The sequence below is a fragment of the Aplysia californica genome, unplaced genomic scaffold, assembly GCF_000002075.1.
Source record: "Aplysia californica isolate F4 #8 unplaced genomic scaffold, AplCal3.0 scaffold00508, whole genome shotgun sequence".
Lineage (NCBI taxonomy): Eukaryota > Metazoa > Mollusca > Gastropoda > Aplysiida > Aplysiidae > Aplysia > Aplysia californica.
The window spans coordinates 261,824-284,596 of NW_004797778.1; the positions used below are offsets into that span (position 1 = coordinate 261,824).

The window sequence follows — 22,773 nt, forward strand, 5'->3', positions numbered from 1 at the left end:
GATGATGATGATGATGATGATGATGATGATGATGATGATGATGATGATGATGAAAAAAAGAACAATAATAGTAATAATACTAATGATAATAATAACAATAATAATGGAAAAAAAGGTTTTATAGTGCCCACTCCCTTATAATGCAGTTCTATGCGCTTTACAATACTTTCATATTTACTAAACGAAAATCAATGTGCATGAACATGCATACAAGCGTCTGTAGATCAGCGCTAAAGCATACGCTGGTATTTATACGATTGCAACGCATTCGATGATGACATATGTACATCGCGTTATTAAGATGAGAGCTGGCCTATAGTGATTAAGAAAGACTAACCACCAAGCAAGATGGCATGTCATGAAGTATGCTTTTAAATGAATTTTAATTGTTTTTTTTTACTTCCAACTTTGTAGCCTTCAAATGCTGTGGGAGAAGGGGCTCCTAGTGTGTTTTTGACCTCTCTTTCTAGGTGATTCCATAAGTGACTGATCTCCTGATCTTTTGTTTGTTTTAGTAGAGGTTTTACGGTGCTTGCAACTGCATAAGGTCATAATATGAGCGCCAAGGGGATATCAACAGAGATATAAGATAAGATATAGATAGTGCTTTATTATCCCAGAGGGACATTTTTCCTTGGCTGTGGAGGACCGTAAAAACACAGTCATGCAAGTATACATTTAAAAAACATTAAATTATATATATTACTCTCATTAAAATTCAACATGAAAAGAGAAAAAAAGCTGACAAAATGTACATTTACATCAAATGCATCATTCAACCACATGCAGGAATTTAAATACTAGATCTTTGGAGTAATATATAGATACATACTCTAAGAGTAACACACATTTATGCTCATTCTGACAACAGCCTTATGCTAGATGGTAAAAAAAACTTCCTTTATATCTTCCTTTCTTTGTTTTTGGAGGTACATATCTGCCGCTGCGTGATCTTACAATTTGTGTTGAAAATGGGTGTGATGGGTCGTTTATAATGCTTTTTATCTTTTTTATACATGTGGTGTTATACATTTAATCCATTCTATTAAAATCATATCCAGAGATCTTGTTGGCTTTCTTAATGGTTCTGTCAAATTTGTCTTTATCTTTCACCTCAGAATTCCCTCCCCAGCAGCAAATACAAATTATAGCACACTTTCAATCATAGAATGGTAAAAAAGGGACATAATCTTATTATCAACACGGAAACTTCTTAATTTCCCTAAACGAAACATTCTTTGATTTACTTTTTTATGCACAAAAGCAGCGTTGGGATGCCAGTCAAGTTTGTTTTCGATTGTTACACCAGGATACTTGTAAGAGCTAACCACCTCCACCTCTTCATCTTTAATAAGTAATGGTTGCAATTGGTCTTTTTTTACTCTAAAACCTATTATTTATTCCTTTGTCTTTTTTACTTTTAGTGAAAGGGAGTGGTTATCACACCAATTTGTTAATAGATTTACAGCGTCCCTGTATTCATTCTCATTTGTTGTTATAAGGCCTTGTAGAGTGGAATCATTATTAGTTTGATGTTTTTGTTATCAAAAGTACAGTCGTTTGTGTAGAGCGTAAACAAGACCGGGGAGATTACACAGCCTTGGGGCGCACCGGTGTTCGTTAATATTAGGTCGGATTTTACACCATTTAATTTTACATATTGAGGTCGATTGGTTAAGAACTCAAGAATCCAAGCTATAATGTTCTTGTTTATGTTTATGTTAATTAATTTTGAAACCATTATGTGCGGTTGGATTGTGATGAATGCGGATGAAAAATCAGCAAAATGTATCCTGCAGTAATTTCTTGGTGTGCCTATGTGTTTGTAGATGCCTTACAGGAAATCAGGCTTACTCTGTTCACCTCTCTAGCTTCAACAGCACAAATTCTGCTTCGACTATCAAGGCACCCCGGAAATAGCGGGCCATAGGAGTGTGACAATCATACAAAAGAAGTAGATGAAAAAATGACGATAGCACAGATAAGAAAAGAAAAAGCAGCAGTTCTCTGTTGTAGTTCAGGCACAGTTATGAGCATGACAATGATGAATCAGCCCATTCACAATTACAATTCTGCTGTGCATAAGAGCATGGTTAATGTCCCCCACCCCTTTGGGAATGGCTTTAAGACACTTCAGTCAGTAGCACCGCCCGGGGGGTGGTCTCCTGATCTTTGAGATCTTGGTACAACATACATTTAAATACGACTATAACTATAATACGAGATGGCTTTATTATGAGCACATTTATGTCAAAGGACAGCATTCTTGTATGACGTCAAAATAGTATTAGCGTCCACTTTCACCTAAAACTGAAGAATAACATTAGTTGTCAGTATTGGCTTTCACCAGGCCTTGGTTTCATGCTGAAATAACTTTTATTTGCTATCAACGTAGGCGTTATAAACTCTAAAAAGTGAACACTGATCCTCCTTGTAAAAATTGATTTCTTGTCGCCAATGTGATTTGTTGTTCGTTTCTGCTTTTACTTGTTTTAGTTTTGCATGGTTTGTACCGTCAAGGATACACAAGTCAGGGTGTTACGTTATGGTATTTTATTTGATAGAAAAACGTGATTATCGATATTAGAGGAGGGCTCTCAATCAAGTCATATCATCAAATAGATTACCATATCACCACACCACTAGGTGTAACATGCATATTATATAAAATGTATATAAGTGCGAATGTGTGTGTAGGTGTGTGTGTGTGTGTGTGTGTGTGTGTGTGTGTGTGTGTGTGTGTGTGTGTATGTGTGTGTGTGTGAGTGAGTGTGCGTGTGTGTGTGTGTATGTGTGTGTCTGTGTGTGTGTGTTGTTGTTTTGATTTGATTTTTTTTTGACAAGCGTTTTACGGGGCACACAACTGCATAAGGTCATAAGAGCGCGCAGGCAGTTGGTAGGAAATTTTGAATTTTGCTCGGGTGGCGGCCTAAGCCTACTGATATCGATTTTGAATAACCAAGGGATCTTTAACGTGTGCAACTTGCGTACAGGACCTCCGAGATTTCTCGCCCTTGTCCGAAAAGGCTAGGTGTAGATCTTCCCTACCACAAGATCAAGGATGTGGCTGAAAGACAGCTGTGTGTGTGTGTGTGTGTGTGTGTGTGTGTGTGTGTGTGTGTGTGTGTGTGCGTGCGTGTGTGTGTGTGTGTGTGTGTGTGTGTGTGTTTAGATTTTTTGATTGTGATATAAATGATCTTATATTGCACTTTCCGTGATAAGTGCAACTAATCCACGAAGCGAAAATATTCCTTTTAACGAAAAAGAGTAGGACTACAAAAGGGGAAAGAGACTTCGGTTTACACCAAAGAGAGAGAGGCAGTTCAGACAATAAAACTGCATTAACATGTGAACTCAAAGCTATTTTATTGTCAAGAGGAAGAGAACATATTATAGTAGCACTATGTTCACCTGCTATGATAAACAGAAAACAGAAACAGATCATAGTTCTTGAAGGATTTTAAGGCCATCCAAGATGAAAAAACTGTGTTAGCGCGATATCTTATTGAAGAGGTTTTCTGGATCAGCACACGATATCACAAGCGATAGAAGCGGATGAAGTGGTTATTTTTTCTCTCAAATTCGTCAACAATATTCAGGTAGTCGAGTTGACAATCAGATAGTCATGAGCAATCAACAAGTGCCATGTGTTATTGGGCTCTTTTATCAAGCCTAAAAGAAAAAAGCATTATATCTTGTGTTTAATTGGAAAGGGGGGGGGGGGTGTTAAAATGACGTGACAAAGTGGGACTGATTGGCTAGTATATCTGACTCGGTTCGTTATATTATAAAATTTGGTGCGGGCAACGCCTCATTGCAGTTTTTGGATTGCGTGCCAGTGATATACTTGCGTTGATTTCTAGAGGTCATTTTCCTTTTACAACAAAGTTTGGTATAAATGTGTTGCTAGGGCGTCAGTGAAGACGTAGCAAACCTTCCTACGACTGAGGGTTTGATGAATAAACGTTTTCTTTTCTGAGAGATATACAATGGGGAAAATAACAATGTCTTTACTGCCGTTCTTGGCGCTTGCTGTGGTTCTTTGTTCGGACTCTGGTGAGTTGTGGCTGTGATGTAGTTTTTAACATTTCTTTCTCATATACAACATGCGCGCAATGGCCAACAGTTTCACTCTTTCTAATGGTAATGAGTCTAGATCGACACGTCAAGAACTGGCTTCGTATTTAAAACAAACGATACAATATTATGTTGTGGCTTTCCTTTTAAAACAAAGCCTAGCTTGGTATAATACTAGATTCGGAGGTTTGAGTGGTTGTATGACGTGTGTGTATGCGGGATAGGGGGAGGGAGAGTTACGGAAATCCAATAATTTCTATAGTCTCACTATCTGTTTCAAGTAGTTTGTCCTAGTCATAATATGGATAATAATATTATACAGGTGAGAAAAATTCTATTATTTGTCGTCCATATTAAAATCGGGTTGTATCAAACCCAAGTATTGCTCCCATTTGTTTCATCATCATCATCCAGTGCTAGATCTGCGACAGACATCGGCGATCATGGTTTTCCATTCATTCCTTTGCTTGGAAGCTCTAAAAAAAGTTACGTTTCCCTGATCTTTCAGTGTTACCCATTTGTTTAGGTTCCCTAAGCATGTTGTTCTGGGCCTACCCCTGCCTCGCTTGCCCTCAATTTTGCCTTCAGGTTTTCCATTGAGAGCTTGATGTTCAAGACCCTTATGTCTATTCAGGTGTCCCGCAAAACTTCATTTGTCGTTTCCTGATTGTTTTTAACATTGAGCGTCCCACGTGGGTTTCATCAAGCACTGCCTCATTTGATTTCTTTTCCTATCTGGATACTCTTAGCAGTCTTCTTAGAAACCACATTTCTGTTGCTTCTATTTTATTTTCACTGTCTTTACTGATTGTCCAGCATTCACAGCCATATAGAAGGGTTGACAAAAACATAGCATTTCAGGACTTTCATTTTTTTGTTCATTGAGATGTTTCTATTTTTCAGGATTGGGCTCATTTTATTGAAACTAGCCTTAGCCATTGCAGTTCTCATTTTTATTTCTGTGGAACATTTGGCATCAGAAGTTATCATATATCCTAGATATTTAAACTGTTGGATTTGTTTGATCTTTTCACCTTTCCTAATGAGATTACAACTAGGATTTGCTGCTTTTTTGGATATTACCATGCATTCTGTTTTCTTTACATTTAACAATAATCCTTAACGTTCACTTTCTGTTACAACAGTATCTAGAAGCTCCTTTTCGGAGCCTGCTATTAAAACTGTGTCATCTGCATACCTGATTTTATTAATATTTTCTCCATTTACTTTGAGGCCTGGACATTCTTCTATGTTTCTAAGGATTGATCCACTGTACATGTTAAAGAGATCTGGTGACATATCACATCCTTGCCTAATCTGCTTATATTCAATGTATTCTATTTAGGTTCACTAAATAGGTTGCTTTGAGCTTGCCGCTTCCTCGTTGGCCTTCAGGTTTTCCATTGAGATGTTACAGATCTTAATGTCTACAGGTGTCCCCAAAACAGCATTTGTCTTTCCTGATTGTTTTTAACAGTGACCGTCCCACGTGGGCTTCATCAAGTACTACCTCATTTGATTTCTTTTCCTTCCACGACATTTTCAGCACTCTCTTAAGAAACTGCATTTCAGTTGCTTCTATTATTTTTTCACTGTCTAAGACAGCAAAAAAACAAAAACAAAACAGTTCGCCTAACATATCGTGTTTTGTATGTCCAAAGAAAAAAAAAACAGGGGCAAGAGATTGGGTCTTTAAGACCATATGACCCCCTCCTCAGAAGACTTTCTTCTTCTTCTTGATCGCATCACACTTGAAGTCTGGTATCTGTCATAAATTGGGACGTCCTGCTCAGTTCATCTTACGGCCCGTATAGCTTCTCTTGTAGTGTCAATGGGGTTGGCCACGTCTTTTGTCTCAGGGCACTGTGTGTCTTGCAGTGCTGAAGGATATGTTCAACAGTTTGGTCCACCTCTCCACACTGGCATTTTGGTGATTGTGCTAGTTTAAAACAACTGTACAACTGTTGTCTCAGTCTTGTGTGTTGGGATCTTAGTCGAAAAATAATCACCTGTTCTTGGCGGGGGAGCTCATTGTAGCTATCTGGTGTCTGTGGTGCTTTAAATAGGCTACTTAAAATAGTTTGTATTTCTGTGTAGTTAACGCTGTTGACTGATTGCTCTTTCTGTGTTCCTAGTTTGGCTATCCTGTCTGCCTGATCATTTCCTAAGACACCACAGCGTGATGGAATCCACTGCAGCATGATCCTCAGACATGGGATGTCCTCAACTACATCTCGTAGCCTTGGTAGTTTGCCGGCAGTGATTGCCTGCAGCACTGACATGGCGTCAGTTATGAATACTACTTGGCTTTGGGTCCACCACATTCTTGATGATTTTTGCTGCCTGTATTAGAGCCTCCGTCTTTGCCCTGTAGTTTGAACATGCACTCCGGCTCCTCCTTTTTTCACAGAACCAGCGGCAGATCCGTCTGTATAGACCCTTGTCCATGCTTCTCGGGGGTGTCTTTCTTCAAGCATGGACAGGGTGAGGTATTTCTTGCTCAGGTCACTATGGTCACCTTTTATGGTGAACATAGGAATGGACGTGAGTATAATTATGTTTGTGTTTTTCTTTTCCCATGATGGTACCTCTGGGGTATGGTTCTGCATGTTCACTGTGGCTGGTAAATGGTCCTGTAGGGATCTTTGGATTTTTCTGCTTTCTTTGATGAAGTTGGATTTTTTTAGTCTTGTGGAGTTTGATCTGGCTGTTCTTGTGTGCATAATATGATCCTTCATAGCTGTGGCCTTGGTGTACTGTGTGAGGGCCTTGCACTCCCATCTGTTCTGCAGGGCCACTATTGATGTTGTTTGTTCCACCTTTTCTGTAGGCGTTGACCTCATTGCGTCAGTGATTATTCGGAGAGCTTGGTTTTGCACTTTTTCCAGAGTGTATTTGTGAGTCTGTGCTGCAGTCATCCATGCACTGGATCCGTACTCGAAATGGGACCTGCTTGCGCCCAGATAGACCTGTTTAAGTGTTTTTTCATTTGCTCCTGTGTTGTTTTCATATGAGACGCTTGTCAAAGATTATTCCAAGATACTTCTGTTGATCCTCAAACTTTAGGTTTTTTTGTCTAATGTGAGGTTTTTTTGGCTCAGCCTGGCTGAGAGTGAAGAGTGTAGCAGAAGACTTTTCTTTATTTACGGTTACACATCAGGTTTTTGTCCACGTATTGAGATTATCCAGTGCTAGTTGCATGCAATATGTGGCAGTAGTGACGAATTCCTCTGAGCTCCAAAGAACCAGGTCGTCTGCATACAATGCGGCATGTATTCCTTTGGGCAGTTCTTTCATAAGGTCATTGATGAAGAGGATAAAGAGCAAAGGTGACAAGACTCCACCTTGGGGTACTCCTTGTAGCAGCAATTTCTGTCCTTGATATCCACTCCTCAAAAGAGACTTTAGAAGATGCTGGACATAGTAATCCAAGCTCCAATTAGCGATCTATGGATGCTAAAAGGATTCGAGTCCCAGTGGCACTTCTCCAACCAACGCCCCCCCCCCCCCCCACCACAAGTACCGTCGAACGCAAATAGACAATTTAAAATACGCCCTGCTGGGTACTATTCGACCGCCTACCCCCCCCCCCCCCCCCCCACCAACTGTATAACACCTTCCTCTCCCCAAAAATTGTATAAAATAGTGATATATAGCAGTTCTTTACAAGTCTTATCAAAACGACAGAAGTAACAGAGAACAGTTGTGTATTTCAATGGCGTGCGTAGTATATAATTATATTTCCCCGTTTTTAAAATGTCGGTACTTTGCGCCCCCATCGACACAATTTAAATCATTTAGGAGGCGAGCCTCAACCCAGTGCTAACCCGGGCTGAAAGCAATGCAACGTCGAAGCAAATACATCCAGGTGTTCCACAAAATTCTCCCCACACGTCAATCAAACGTGGGTCGTCTGTGTGCTACGGCGAAACACGTAACTAGTACACAACAGACACCGGTTTCTGTTGCTCTATTTTCTCAAGTTTGACAGTTTTAGCACTTGGTTATTTTTCTTTAAAGGAACCGAATTTGTCACGCAATCAGAACAGTGGCTTGCTGACAAACTGTTCCATTCATTAGAAGTTTGTTTATGCTTAAAAAATTAACTCTCAATCAAATAACATGACATTTTGTTTTGTACTTAAACACACAAGCTAAAATATCTACATTCTTCCATTAGCGCAGTAAAACGTATTGGTGAAAGGACCAAGGTAGTAGAATCTTTTATAATTGAATAACATAATGTTCTTTCAGTAGCTGCTGATACACCGTTCCAGTGTCGGTCAGGCTGGGTGTCTGCTATGGGCTCTTGTTACCTGTTTAACAACGACACTCGGGTAATCTTTGACCGTGCAGTTGCTTTCTGTGACGGTCAAAACTTTGGATCCAAGCTGCTCACAATACAGGTATGTTTAAGTAAAACAGAAATTGACATCAGAAGGCGTATAAACGAAGCTACAAGCGCAGAATATCCAACAACATGAAATAGAAAAGGTATACCCCTCCCCCCCCCAATAAATAACGAAACATACATACGCAAAGAAGTCCAAATAAAGCAAAAGTAAACGAAAAAGGAAAAAAAATAACCAAAAAAACAACAACAACAGACACATGCAGCAGAATAACAAAATACAGAAAAACTCGGATACAACAAAGTCAACGGGCCCGACGTTCGATTTCGTTATATCCGAGTCTTCACTATTGGCTTAGCATGCGGCAACGAGCAGTTCATTACGTAGATTTATATCTATGTCTACACTAGAGTTCCAGGGGAAAAGGATGGGTATGGTGTCTGTATCTCTGCCAATTTTCCACGTCCGAAACGATTTTCGCCCCCCCCCCTAAAAAAAACGAAACAAAAAACCTCTCAAAAGCAACAACAACTGAGCAAACAAGAAAAACAAAAACAAAAAAACAGAACAAAACAAAAATAAAATACAAACAAAAATAACATCTCCTCAGACACACGCACTTACAGCCACCAACCGACCTTTCTTGACCCTGGCACACACTAAGACATGTCATGTCTAACACGCGTGTCAACAACACATGCCATTTGTGTTGGTGCTAAAGAAGGCTTCAGATCGTACGCACAAGATGTACGCAATATAGTGGGCTAGGCTAAGCGTGTAAGGATCCACGGTGCAAGCGCGATCGATGGTTTCTTAGAATAGAGTAGATAGGGTTCTTAGCGATTTTGTTGAATTCGAGTTCGCTCATTTATATGTTCACTCAATCCGAGTTGTTTTGTTGATTATAATGAGTAAAAGAAACTGGGAATGGGTCTCCATTAGTGATATCCGAGTTTTCATTGAATCCTTGTTCCACTGTAACTCACACAGTGAGGGATAAAGACAAAGGCTGTTACGTGAATTATTTCCTGGACAGACAAAGTTAAAGATTCCTTAATTGTTAAGACTATGAATTATACTTTAAAATGGGCAAGTTGATAGATGTGTTTAGGGGAAAAGCTATGGATACGGTCAAGGGACGAGTTACGGACCCCCCCCCCAACAAACTCACAAACAAACAAATAAAAACTGTTAACGGATTGTGTAATGGAAACTAAAGGATGTATTAGGCAGGAGCCGCTCCTTCACACTGACCCCATCCCTTCCCAGTTGTTGTCTCAACCACCCCCCCCCCCGGCCAGATATGGTCTCTTTCCACTAAAAACATTTCCATATACATACTGTTCAAGAGGTGAAACATGCTGTTCTAAAGAAACAATTCTGATACTGTACCAATGGCGCTGTCCTTTCTTGAAGCAGATACAATATACAGTAACTCAATTTGATCATTATCACACGTTCTTTATTGCACTTCTTTGAACACTCCTTTAAGTGAAGAACTTTGTCAAATGCCTATAAGGAACTCTGGTTGAGAGGAAAGTGGAAAAGACTCCCCCTGTCGAGTAACTTCAGAGTCATAAAATTCCTTCTACTCGTATAAAACGACTAGGCAATCCTTGTATCAGCCGGAATGGAGTTTGGGTTAATTAACGTAAATGTGGGAAGTTATAAACGAATAGAACACCAAACAGAATCATGGGGGGCTCAAAATTCAATAGGCAATATAGACTAGATCTATACTGAAAATAAATGTCCTGACAGTAACCAGAGACAGAGATTTACTGATAGAGTTTTACTAATAAAATAATGTACAATGTATTGTTCAAGACAGACGTGGTCTTAGTAAGTGTAAGCAACGGAGAAACCAAATGGGCAATAAAATATTGCTCGCAACTTTGCATTCTTAACTTGTGCGGGCAGTTGTTGGATTCGCTGACTTGGTTGACGTCAGGAAGTGATGACTAGAATGTTGCTAGCTGGCATTGATAAGTCGAGATTAAGGAAGGAGTTTCTGTAGTGCGACAATAAAACAGCGAGCACCGATTGACTCTTTGATCGCCTTCAAATCGCTCAAGTGCTGTTTGAATGTTGATGGTATCAATTAAAACTGAACAAAAAATCCCAAGCAATGAATTTCGTGTCCACTGTCCTGCCGACAAAAAGTGTTCACCGGTCTTACCCTGTTAACGAACCGCATTTGGCATGTGCCAAGTAAAAAAAAATAATTAGTGGAATATGAAGGGAGTCATTGGTGGGAAAAGGTACTTTTAATGCCGCCTCCATTATACCAGACTATCAATCTTTTTGGTTTCCGACAAAGGCTACCAGGGGCGGCTCGTGGGGCTAAAAAGTGGACGTGCACAATTAAACTATCGCATGCTGAAGACAGTGAAGGGCATACGTTTAGTAAATGAGACGGTTGGTGAAGGAGAGGACCTTGTGCTTTTATTTTCATTCTTTTTACTTGTCGCTTTGATTTCTAGTACTAAATTTGTTTGTTAGCTAAACATCAATTTCGTTCATCCTCTATTGGAACTGAATACTCAAGTAATAACTATCCCTACTCCACTACAAAACCTGTCAAAAGTACAACTCATAGGACCGTCACGGTCACAGAGTCACTTAAAATAGTGGCAAGACAGACAATGAACCAATCACAATTCGCTTGAGCACTCCACTGAATTGCTCCAGGGCTCACATAATATTGGCAAAGAATAGCGTAGGGACTATCGTGTTTATTTTTAGACTGCCTACTGTGGGCTATGTTTCGGCACTATTCGGCAGGAGCACATTTGAGATATGCCGTCTTATTAATATTAATGTTCCGCCAAACTCGGTACGAGTGCCGTCATCGCTTGGGTTATCCCCGAGAGCGATTTATATGTCAGGTTACACTGTTGAATATCCTATTATGTTTAGCTAAAGCGCGTGGACTTTGGCTTGGCATAGTAGACGTTTTACAGCGGTATAGACACAGAAATGACAGTTAGGGCGCCAGTGAGGACCTTGTATTGATATAATATTTTTTTTGGCTAGTGTTTGTTTCTTGCTTTTTAAATTTTATTATTGTGGGTGTTTTACGTATTAGAACATTAACTAAATTTAGAGCGCACTGCAAGACCGTGCTCTATGGACGAACCGCGCCTGAAGGCTACGTATTCCAGTGACCGTACAGCCAAGACTTTGTAAAGGCAAGAAAAAGTGTGTTAAAAAAGGGAGACTATCCCATGCCCACATGTTTCATACATTTTTGCTCTTTTCTGAGTGAATACAAACTGTAGATTGGCCATACTGTATCATGGTGCTAACAAGGAAGCGCAATATTCTTCTACTTTGGTGGAACTGAAGAAAATCGTTTCGAACAAGACGTTGTCTCTGGTTCCACCAAATAAGTAAATATCACAAAACATTGATACACAAAAATCCCTTTTCGCATTTCTTTTGACTTTTTTTGTCATAAATCTTTGGTCGTGCTCTCACCCATTCTACCAATTTTGTATCGTCCTTGGCGCACCAAATTTGTCGAAGGAAGACCAGACCTATACATTGTTGACAGTTTATAAAGTTGGCACACTTAACATTCTGAACAAACCAAAAAGTGTCTGACATGCGGAATGTACGAAAGCAACTCTCGCTGCCATGGACAAGCCTGATAGTTCAATAAAATATAGCGTTTAACGCAAGCGCATATCGTCGGGCAACGTTTTCAGTTTTAGAAGAGGTTTTACGGCGATCGCAACTGCATAAGGTCATATGAGTGCCAAGTCGGACAGCGTTTAAATGTGCTAAGCCCAAAAAATAGAACAAAAAAAATTGCAGTTTATTTATTCTTTACATGCTGCATAGCTATTGTGCTCCCTTGCATTCTCCAAAATAGGTTCTCTTCCATTTTTTTCTTTTGGTTCACAGAGGAAGTTTTAGCAGAGACAAGCTATAGATTGTGCATTTGATTTTTTCTCATAAAGGTGTACACATGGCTTTGTGCTGAAATCTCTCTTGAATGGAAAAGTTTATTGTGACTGTGCAGGCGTGAAGTGAATGGCTACGTGTCAGCAATGAAGGGGTTAATCTGTGGCACAAACGTATCTAATGCATGTGCTCAAGAAATATTATTTTGTCGATATTCGAATTGTAAATGTTGAAAAAGGCAAGAAAAGGTACACATTAAAAGGTGCTATTGATAAAAGAATGAAACACTCTTATTGCTCTCTCAGGAAAATTATTGCTTTTTGGGGTCTTATTATATTTAACATCTTGCCGGCTATACACATTTTCTGCACTCTGTATGAGCTTAGTGAACACTTTTCCTTAGTGTAAGGACTATTCTATGTATCCATTTTGTCTGTTGTTCGGTGTCCTTCTACTAAACAAAACGAAACATGTTAAGACCAACCCACCCTGAGTGGGTATATATTGAACTAGCATGTGTGATCAACGGTGGAATGCCCTTTCAAAATTGTGTGGTTATCTAAGAGAACGGACCATGCAATTCTTTAGACGAACAAATATGAGAGGCAGGGTACAAACAATAGTTCTGATTCATAACAGGTATGATATCGACTTCTTGTTCTTTGGCAAAGGCACTCTCAATTACACTCACCCACAAACACCTACCCGAACACACGCACTCACACGTACACACACACACACACACACTCTCACACACACATACACACGCAATCACACACATACACACACACTTGTACACGCACACACACACACACACACACACACACACACACACACACACACACACACACACACACACACACTTATACACATACTATTCACACATATGCACACACATGCACACTCATACACACATGCACACTCATACACACATACAGAAACATGCAAACACCGCCTTGGCATAAAATGCAAAAGACCCCCAACCCCACACACACACTGTTCCCCCAAAACCCACCCTTTTGTCCCCCCCCCTTCCTAATTAACCATATTAGATATATACCACCTTTTCAAAAAAAATGTTTCTGAGGTGAGGGAGTAAATGGAGAAGATGATACGGTGATAAAAAGAATTGAAGATAGTGAACCACGTTTCCTTAAGCGGCACAGATGTATTTCTATAATGGTATTTTACGGCTAAACACTCTGACCCTTGTTATATAATTATAATAATAACAACAATAATAAATGACAATTTCTTAGCGCTCAACCCCGATTAAAGTACATAGGCTCTCAACGCTTTACAATACAGTACAACGTACAACGGACAACAGTAACATAGAACGTTGTGTTCTGGCTAAAGAAAATTATTCAAAATATCCATCTTAATACATGTAATTTAAAAACAGAAACGACTTCTGCTGACATTTGAATGAATCAAAAGATTTTATCTCTCGTCAGGTACTTTGTAAAGCATTTCAGATCTTGGGGCCTTGGTATTCAAATGCCCTGTCACCCATTGTTTTAAGTTTCATAGATGGTAAAAAAAAATTCTTTTTGTCAGCTGATAACCTTAAACTGCGCGTTGGGATGTACAGTCTTAACAGATTTGATAAATATGACGGTGCATTATCATTCAAACATTTGTGACATAGGGTGGTCAACAATGCAAAGTTCGTAAAAGAGGTTTAGCATAATGTTAAGTAGGCCATGAGGAAAGAATGATGCAGGAAATGTCTCTTCCGGATATTCAAAGTCTAAACGTTCGGTTTTTAAAAAAAAAACCCCTCTACTATCAGATTCTATAAACATAATCCAGCACGATAGAGTGAATTGGTGGGGGTTCCAGTGATTGAGTGGTTCGTGAGTCCAGGCTGTTGATAAGTGTTTTACTTCAATCGCAACTGCATAAGATCATGTGAGCGCGTTGGAAACACAATACATTTTCAGTTGGTAGGAAATTTTGAATTTTGTCCTGGTGGCGGCCGAAGCCGACTCTTATCGATTTTCGACCACCACGGAATCTTTAACGTGCGCAACTTGCACACGGAACCTTCGAGATTTTTCGCCATTATTCGAGAACGCTAGGTGTTAGATCTTACTTACCACAAGATCAGGCAGGGGTGTGGCTGAAAGACAACTGTAAGAAGGAGGCAAGGAATGGCAATAGAAAGGCTGCAAAAAGAGTCAGGAGCCCAGAGAAAGGGACCACGGGAAAGGGGGGGGGGGAGAAAATGGAGACGAAAGCAAACGACAGAAGCCCAGAGCTGGCAAAGGAGGCGCTAGAGAGCAGGAAAGGAGTTGAAAGGAGAACATTTTAGAGAAGAAAATATTCCGTCGCTATCCGGATTCAAACCCGGAACTTATTGAATGAAAGGTGAACACCGTAACCTCTCGACCACGAGAGCCTCCATGAGTAAATTTAACGGTGTTTTGGTAAGTGGTCAAGGGGTGTATCATGGGCAATTCAAGTGATCCCCAGCTAAAAAACACTGCCCTGCTAAGTGGCATCCAGAAAGGGTTTGCTTTTTTCTATATATCAGTAATGAATGTATCCATTAATTTATTGATGTACTGATATGCATAAATAAAATGTTTTTCGCGACTTTAAAACAAATTTCCCCTCAAATATCATGGAACTGATATATATATATATATATATATATATATATATATATATATATATATATATATATATTTATTTAATTTCTTTCTGTCTTTCTTTCCTTCATTTATTTTTTTATTTGTTTATATTTGAATGGTAACAGGCCTTTGTGATACAATTCCAGTTCTTCAGATTTGTTTAACATTTCTCTTGTAGGGGAAGTCTTTCCTTCAGAAACCGTGTTCTGCTTGACTTGTTTCATTTTTCTTTCTTGTTATAGAGTGACCAAGAGAAGCAGTGGATCAATACGCAGATCTCCAAATACCCAGATGTGGAAATGTGGTGGACAAGTTATAAAGGAGTTGATTTTGACGGCAACATCCTTATAGCTAAAGATGAGCCCAATGGTCTCACAAATTTGACCATTGTCACCGAGCCTGACGACACAGACCATACGCAGAACTGTGTTGAACTTGCTGAATTGGGTCTTTTTCGAGACGAAGATTGTTCCAGCCTCAGGCGACCCATTTGTGAGGTAGAAAAAAAGTCAAGCACCTCGGCATGTCCTTCAGTTGCACGCTTCCTACCCGTGCCCTTTGGCACAAGTTGCTACTACTATAGCTATTCCTACTCAACAAAGCTTACTTGGCAGGATGCACAGGCAAAATGTCAAGATTTCAGCATTGGTACGAACAAAGGCCATTTGCTCTCTATTGGAGGCAGAGATGAACTTGATTTTGTACAAAAAACTTTGATGCCTAGATTGAAATATTTAAGTGGACAGCACTGGACAGGTCTCAATGATAAAATGACTGAAGGACACTATGTTTATGAAGACGGTACTCAAGTGTCTTCATATTTGATACCTTGGATGTCTTCCAGAAATCTGGCATCAAATACAGACACCTGTTTTAAGCTGAACCAAGGGTCCAAGGTGTATCCCACTTCTTGCAACGTGTATGAGTATGGTCTGATATGTAAGGAAAAGGCCGTGCCAATGCCAGAAACCCAGTGCCCAAATTACTGGCTCCGAGCAGCTGACTCTTGCTACTACCCAAGTTACGACCAAAAGAATTGGCAAGACGCTTCCAAGTTTTGTTCAGATCAAGGTGCCCATCTTTTGAAAATAGATTCCGATGATGAACTCAGGTGGCTCGATACAGTTAACATGTGGTCAAGACCCAATTTTTACAGCGGCTACTGGACCGGTCTGAACAATATACAGACAAAGCAAAAGTACGTGTGGCAGGACAAGTCTGAACCCAGCAAGGGTTATGTGGCATGGGCACGCACCTATAGTGCCACGGGTAACTACCGTTGTACTGCTTTCTATCCAGGAAGAGATTATACCCGCTTCGTCAGCTGCGACGGTCGTTATTCTTCTGGCTGCCAGTACGTGAAGCCAAGCGGTGGAAAATGCCTTACAGGCTGGACGGAGAAATTCAACAAATGCTACAAGGTGGTAAAGGATACATCAACGTTTGTTTCCTCCCTGATATCTTGCTATCAAGATATTAAAAGGCAAAATTCAAACTCCCAAATCGCTGTGGACCGCTTGACAGTAGAGAATGCAGCTGTGGTGAGTGTGACTTCGTTAACCTGCAGTTTTAGCTGTTAACTGTCGGGCTCCCTTATTAGTAAAACACTTAAAGAAAGTGTTCAAAAGTAAAGTGTAACTCTTCCCTCCATTTCTATCGTACCCGGCGTAGTGTACAGATCACCGGGTCAACATGGGGGTCACCGTGAGGTTGCACCTATTTCTTACAGGAAACAGGTGACAACGCTAAGACGTGGGGGTTATATTTTACTATTTCCCAAAATGTCTTCTTAAGACTTGTTCCTTTTTATTTTTTTTCACCAGAATGAGAAATAGGTTTAGGCAAAGTGTTGTCCTGAGGTCTTGTGTGAGTTCACAGTTGTTGCATATTTTTGTTTTTCACGTAGGGATTCGGGGCCCTCTGTATCTAAACAACTCTATGATCTAAACATGTTATCACCTTTTTTCCCTTCTCTATTTGAAACTTAATATTTTGTTTGTTCTCTTTGCCTAACATTCTTTTTAAAAACCCGGACTTAGACTCAACGAAATGTTAAAAAAACCAACCATCTCAAAACATTAACCAGTGAGATGACCCTTCGTAATATGTAGATGCTACGTTTACCTTCTTTTAAGGGGGGGGGGGCCTACACCCCCAAAATCCCAATTCGGCTCAAAATCATGGAATTTGAGTTGTAGGCATTTTAAGCTTCCTCAGCCTCTCGTACAACTATTTCATGGCATAAAAACCGTATTTTTTCCCCATACCGGGCATGTTTGTAACCGTCATTTCCTCATAAAGTCAGTATTTTATTTTTCTTTGTCGGCCGTTTTCTCAAAATGCGACTTTTCTCTATACTTTTTTGAATAACTCCACCATTTGTCATCCAATTTTCATGAAATTTTCACAGAAAGAAGAGAAGAGGTAATACTAAAAATCCGTCTGTTGAATTTTTGATATATAGAACAGATTTTTGTTGGTGGTGTCTGGAGTGTGGATTTTCACGCATTTTTCGCAAACTTGAATGCTACCTCAGGAAAAAACTCATTAAAAATTTTATAATTCGATTAGGAAAAAAAACAACAGACAAATTTTTAGATCTAATGTTTGTGAAAACACATGCAAAAAAACAATCAATATCCATGAGCACTAAGTGCGGTATTCATTACGTAAGACATGTCAATAAAATCCAATATGGCGGCGTAACCATGGAAACGAAACTTTTTTCTCAATTTTGATTGCTGATTTTAAGACTCCTTACTATGCTAGTTATATGTGTGAAATCTGGTAAAATTCGGTCGAGTAATAAGCGAGATAGCCTCCAGGTGTAGCCCCCCCCCCCTTAAATCTTATTGCCAGTAATCGCTTTAATCATTTCACGCGTGCGTCTTGTGTTTCAGAGCAGTGATGCCTTATTATATGTTAGGCAGCGTGGAGGAATCAGGCACTCGTCAATTTTTGGGCATGAGGAGTTATTGGTGTCATCTTAAATCTTGTTCACTTGTCTTTATTTAAATGAAAATATATCCATTTAATCTTAAATACAAGTCAAGATATTTGCGAATGAAGGAGGTGGGGGTCACCTGTTTTCAGAGGAAAAATTAGTGAGAAAATGGCCGCCAAAGATTAGTTATTTCCATAGCTTAAGAGTCCGTGGTAACTGAAAATTTACATTTTTTGTTCCTTTAATCAACGGTTTTTTCCCCAGAAAAATCCACAAAGAAATGAGTTCTTTAATGGGCATAAAAGGTGTTGAGCCAAAAAAAAAAAAAAAAAATTGATAAAAATTCACAAACCTGTGGAAAAAATGCAAGTTTCTTCACTTTGATTATTTTGACGAGAGCCTGATTCCACCACGCTGCCTCACATATGTTTATTGTCCACAAACACGTGTTTCTCTATTTGACGCTATATAGTATTCAGCTTTCAGCAGTGTTTTTTGTTTGTCTTTTTCTTAATGTTCCCAATACTCATTATCTTTCTTATTGTGCCCCCTTTGATATTAACTTTTCTCTTTGGCACATGGTTATATTTACAGTCAGATCGCTATAACCCCTCTAGCCCATGGGGTTCATCTTTAAGTAGCGTTTACTGTGAATTCTGTCCAGCACTATCATTTCATCTGTCACCCAGGGATATGGCAACCCGAAGTTCTAATCTAAATAATGAAAACATTTTGAATCGTTACAGAAAAGGGCATGCCTTCAAGCATTACACAATTCTTCTTTGTTCATCCTTTTTAAACTTATTGCCACGATTTGCATAAAGATTCTTTGGAGTACGCTCGGTATCAGTCTTAATCAATATCTATGTAGAATCATTGTAAGAGTTTATATCTAAATTTTGTTCTCTTCTCTCATTTCAGTTGACCTTCATCAAGGGCCTCGCCACTAACGCGAATGTCTATTCCCTGTATCTGGGCCTCAACGACCTGAACGTATACGGAGAATTTCGTTGGGGCTGGAGCAACACCCCTGTCAACATGACACTTCTCAACTTTGATACAGAACCTGATCATCAAGATACACAAAACTGTGTTTCCATATTTCAAGGGGGCTTCTCCATAACCGATAGATGTGACAGGAAGAAGAATTATATCTGTGAAAAAGAGAAAAAGTGGATTCCTGGAGCAGCATCCACGAATTAAGGAAGCAGTATTGGGACACAATGGGGTAGGCAACGAATGAGGCATTGCGGGAGACAATGGGGAAGACTATGGGTAAGACAAAGGGGGAGAGAATGAGAGAGACAATAGAGGAAACCAGGGGAAAGAGGGGGGGGGAGGTGGATAATTTTTTAGTGGGGGGAGGGGTGGAAATAGTGGGGAGACATTGCAGACACAAGAGAGGCGTATCTACACGTTAATACAGAAAGAAAGAGGTACTGCAGGGTAGGAAATAAGGGTGGAGATGTTATGCAAGGGGAGAAAGTATTGCAGGGAAGGGCATCAGGGAGAAGGGTTAATTCCAATTCTGTTTTTTGTGGCTTGTAACGTTTATTATGGTAGGTTTTTTAAAAAAACTGGATGTAAATATTTTGGCCGTTTTGTAGCCATTTTTTCCTTGCTGCCACATAAGTCAATTAAAAACATTCAGTTGGAAGTGAAAAAAGTTAAAAGATCGGATTAAAATATCTCGTTAAAAGTAATATAGTTTCGTGTTGCTCAGTTTTGTTTCCTTTCCTTAAATCTCTTTAGGCACACGGTTATTTTACTACTAAATATATGCAGGCACCAGAACCCCCCCCCCCCATCCCCCGAAGAAGAAATAAAAAGAGAGAAGTAAAGGTCATTCGGACGTGTGGCTTTGTTGTCACTGCATGTCGCAATCTTGGTCATAGATCTTGGCCACGACACGAGAGTATTTCATCACAGTCTGCTCCGCAGGTTGACTTGACGGTTTCTGTCACTGCTGGGTCTTCAATATCTATCTATCTATCCATCTATCTATCTATCTATCTATCTATCTATCTATCCATCCATCTATCTATCTATCTATCTATCTATCTATCTATCTATCTATCTATCTATCTATCTTAATGTTTTCATACTACCAGACACCGACCTTCTCAAAAGGGCAAATGCCAAAAGTATATTTTCTAAGATAAAAAAACTCATCTTCACTCGGCTGGCCATGTAAGAATATCTGACATCAGAATCCCCCCAAAAAGTTTTTTTCTTATTCTACAATGTCCCGAGGACAGCGCCAGATTGGCGCACAAAAAGAAAACGCTACAAAGACGGCCCGAAACTGTCTCTGAAGGACACCAACATAAATAATTCTACGTGAAAGAGTCTGGCTCCTGACAAACCTAGCTGGAGAATTTTGCAGCAGTCACAGTGAGCAGCAAATCATAGGAAGCTTCACGAATAATAAATGCTGAAACCAGAAGAAAAGCTCGCAATGTGCGCACACCCACAAGCGGAAGTGCAGCTTTCAAATGTTCAAAATGTGGCAAACTTTTCTCTCTCCCCTCCCCTTCACTTTTTCCACCCAATTTGAAACACAACAGGATCACTCGGGGAGGTGTTGAAAGCTACATACATAGTGGCGTCGGTGGCCTAGTGGTTAGGCTCTCGGACTCGCAACCGTAAGGTCGTGGGTTCGAATCCCGTCAAGGGTCCGACGTTGTGTCCTTGGGAAAGGCACTTTACACGAATTTTCCTCACTTCACCCAGGTGGGAATGGGTACCCAGCTATAGACAGTGAAAGATCTTGTCAGTATGTTAGTGTTTGAGCGCTTAATCGGCTGCTTGCACTGTATACTTCCCGGGAAGCTGAGAATGTTTCGGAGTGTTCTATGGTCTGCTGGGGTAATAATATAGTGTAAAGCGCATAGAGCCTGCTGCTGAGCGGGGATATGCGCTATACAAATGCTATCTATTATTATTATTTTTTTTACTGGGTCTCCACTAGCAGTATTACCACATTTAGGTCGCCTTGGCGTCATTGACCAAAGACGATTTTAACCTCTTTTAAGAATGGGGCACCGGCGTATAGATATTTACTTCGATCAATCCGGTAAAACACTTTTGCCTTTTGAAAACGCCAGGCTGAGTGAAGAGATCTTCTGATAAGGATGGACAAATTCAGAACCCACTTTCATTCGAACTTCCATCTTCCCCGTGTTTTTTGTGTGCTTTATTTCTTTTTAGTACGTCAACCAACTGCGTCACAACAGCCGTCGCCATCATGATCGTCTCGACACTGTTCTTCAGCTTTTACCAAACATACCGCTAATGTGCAGTTACATGAAGACGAACTTGTTGTATTCTCAGAAGTATTCTGAGGTCGACTGACAAAAAAAGGCTGTTTTTATTCACAGCAGTTACACCTGAAGGCTATCTGCTGGCTTATTGCTGGACCAAATTTGAACAGATTTCACACATATAACAAGCATAGTAAGGAGTCTTAAAATCCGTAATCAAATTTGAGAAATAAGTTGTCTCCATGGATACGGTGGCCATATTAGATTTTTAAAAACATGTATTACGTAATGAATACCGCACTTATTGCTCATGGAGATTGATTGTTTTTGTTTTTTTTGCAGGCGTGTTAACAAACATGAGATCTAAAAATTCGTTTGTTGTTTTTTTTTCCTAAACGAATTAGAACATTTTTAATGAGTTTTTTCCTGAGCTAGCATTCAAGTTTGCAAAAAATGCGTGAAAATCCACACTCCAGACACCACCAACAAAAATCTTTGCCAAATATCAAAAATTCAACAGACAAATTTTTTGTATTACATCTTCTGCTCTTCGTTCTGTGAAAATTTCATGTAGATCTGATGAAAAATGGTGAAGTTATTTAAAAAAGTATAGAGAAAAGTCGCGTTTTGAGAAAACGGCCGATAAAGAAAAACAAAATATTGACTTTATGAGAAAATGGTGGTGACGATAATGCCCAGTTTGGGAAAAAATGCTGTTTTCAGGGGTTATTGTGCGATGAAATAGTTGTAGGAGGGGCTGAGGAAGCTAAAAATGCCTACAACTTTAAATCCATAATTTTGAGCCGAATTGGGACTTTGGGGGTGTAGCCCCCTTCCCCCCCCTTAAAAAAAGCATTTTTTCAGATTTTAAAATTTTAAAATTTTTTTAAATTACAAAATCAGTCACTGTTTCCCTTTGATTCTTCACGCAAGTAAGGTAACAGATCGGGCTATTGATTTAGCAAATAAAAAACAAGAAAAAAGGCGTTTTGTGAGCCCAAGGCATTATTAGTATCAGTGATCAGGGTTTTCATATCATGTGTCATGACTATCAGGGAAGATTAGAAGCTCAAGGATAATACATCCCTGAGTGGATTATCAGTTTAATACTAGCAACTACAACACCATATTGGTATTACTTCAACTTTAGCGCAATGGTTATCTGGTCAAAGGTTGGAATGGTCGAATGTATGAGTGGTGCCCCCCCCCCCTCCAAACCTCACATAAATAGAGACAATCACTCAACCCTCGTAGTCGATTTTTAAATTAAGGTAATGTCGTCTAAGATGCCGCCTTGCTGTAACAGAATTCTCACAGCAGCAGTCTTGGGACCCGGATGGCTGATACATTTTTTTGGCTGTCTCTCTGGAAGTTTTATTGGCTATATACTCGTACTAACGGATATGGTTGGAAGCAGAGGTAAATCAGAAGCGGAAAATTCTGAGACAATCTAAGTCAACACATTGCACTGTTCATTACGGATTTCAGAGAGAGAGAGAGAGAGAGAGAGAGAGAGAGAAAGAGAGAGAGAGAGAGAAAGAGAGAGAGAGAGAGAGAGAGAGAGAGAGAGAGAGAGAGAGAGAGAGAGA

At 39.7% G+C, this 22,773-nt stretch overlaps 1 protein-coding gene across 2 annotated transcripts; it reads left to right on the forward strand.

Moving 5' to 3' along the window:
- Positions 1-3,796: 3,796 nt before the first annotated feature.
- LOC101855362 (C-type mannose receptor 2) lies at positions 3,797-19,628 on the forward strand. 2 transcript variants are annotated; one of them, XM_005106038.3, is made up of 4 exons: positions 3,797-4,056; positions 8,332-8,483; positions 15,220-16,518; positions 18,843-19,628. In XM_005106038.3, the coding sequence occupies exons 1-4, from the start codon at positions 3,990-3,992 to the stop codon at positions 19,122-19,124; spliced, it is 1,800 nt and encodes a 599-aa protein (XP_005106095.1). In that variant the 5' UTR covers positions 3,797-3,989; the 3' UTR covers positions 19,125-19,628. The 2 variants fall into 2 exon arrangements, with proteins under 2 accessions (XP_005106095.1, XP_035827689.1); XM_035971796.1 differs by having other exon boundaries at positions 8,335-8,483.
- Positions 19,629-22,773: the final 3,145 nt, after the last annotated feature.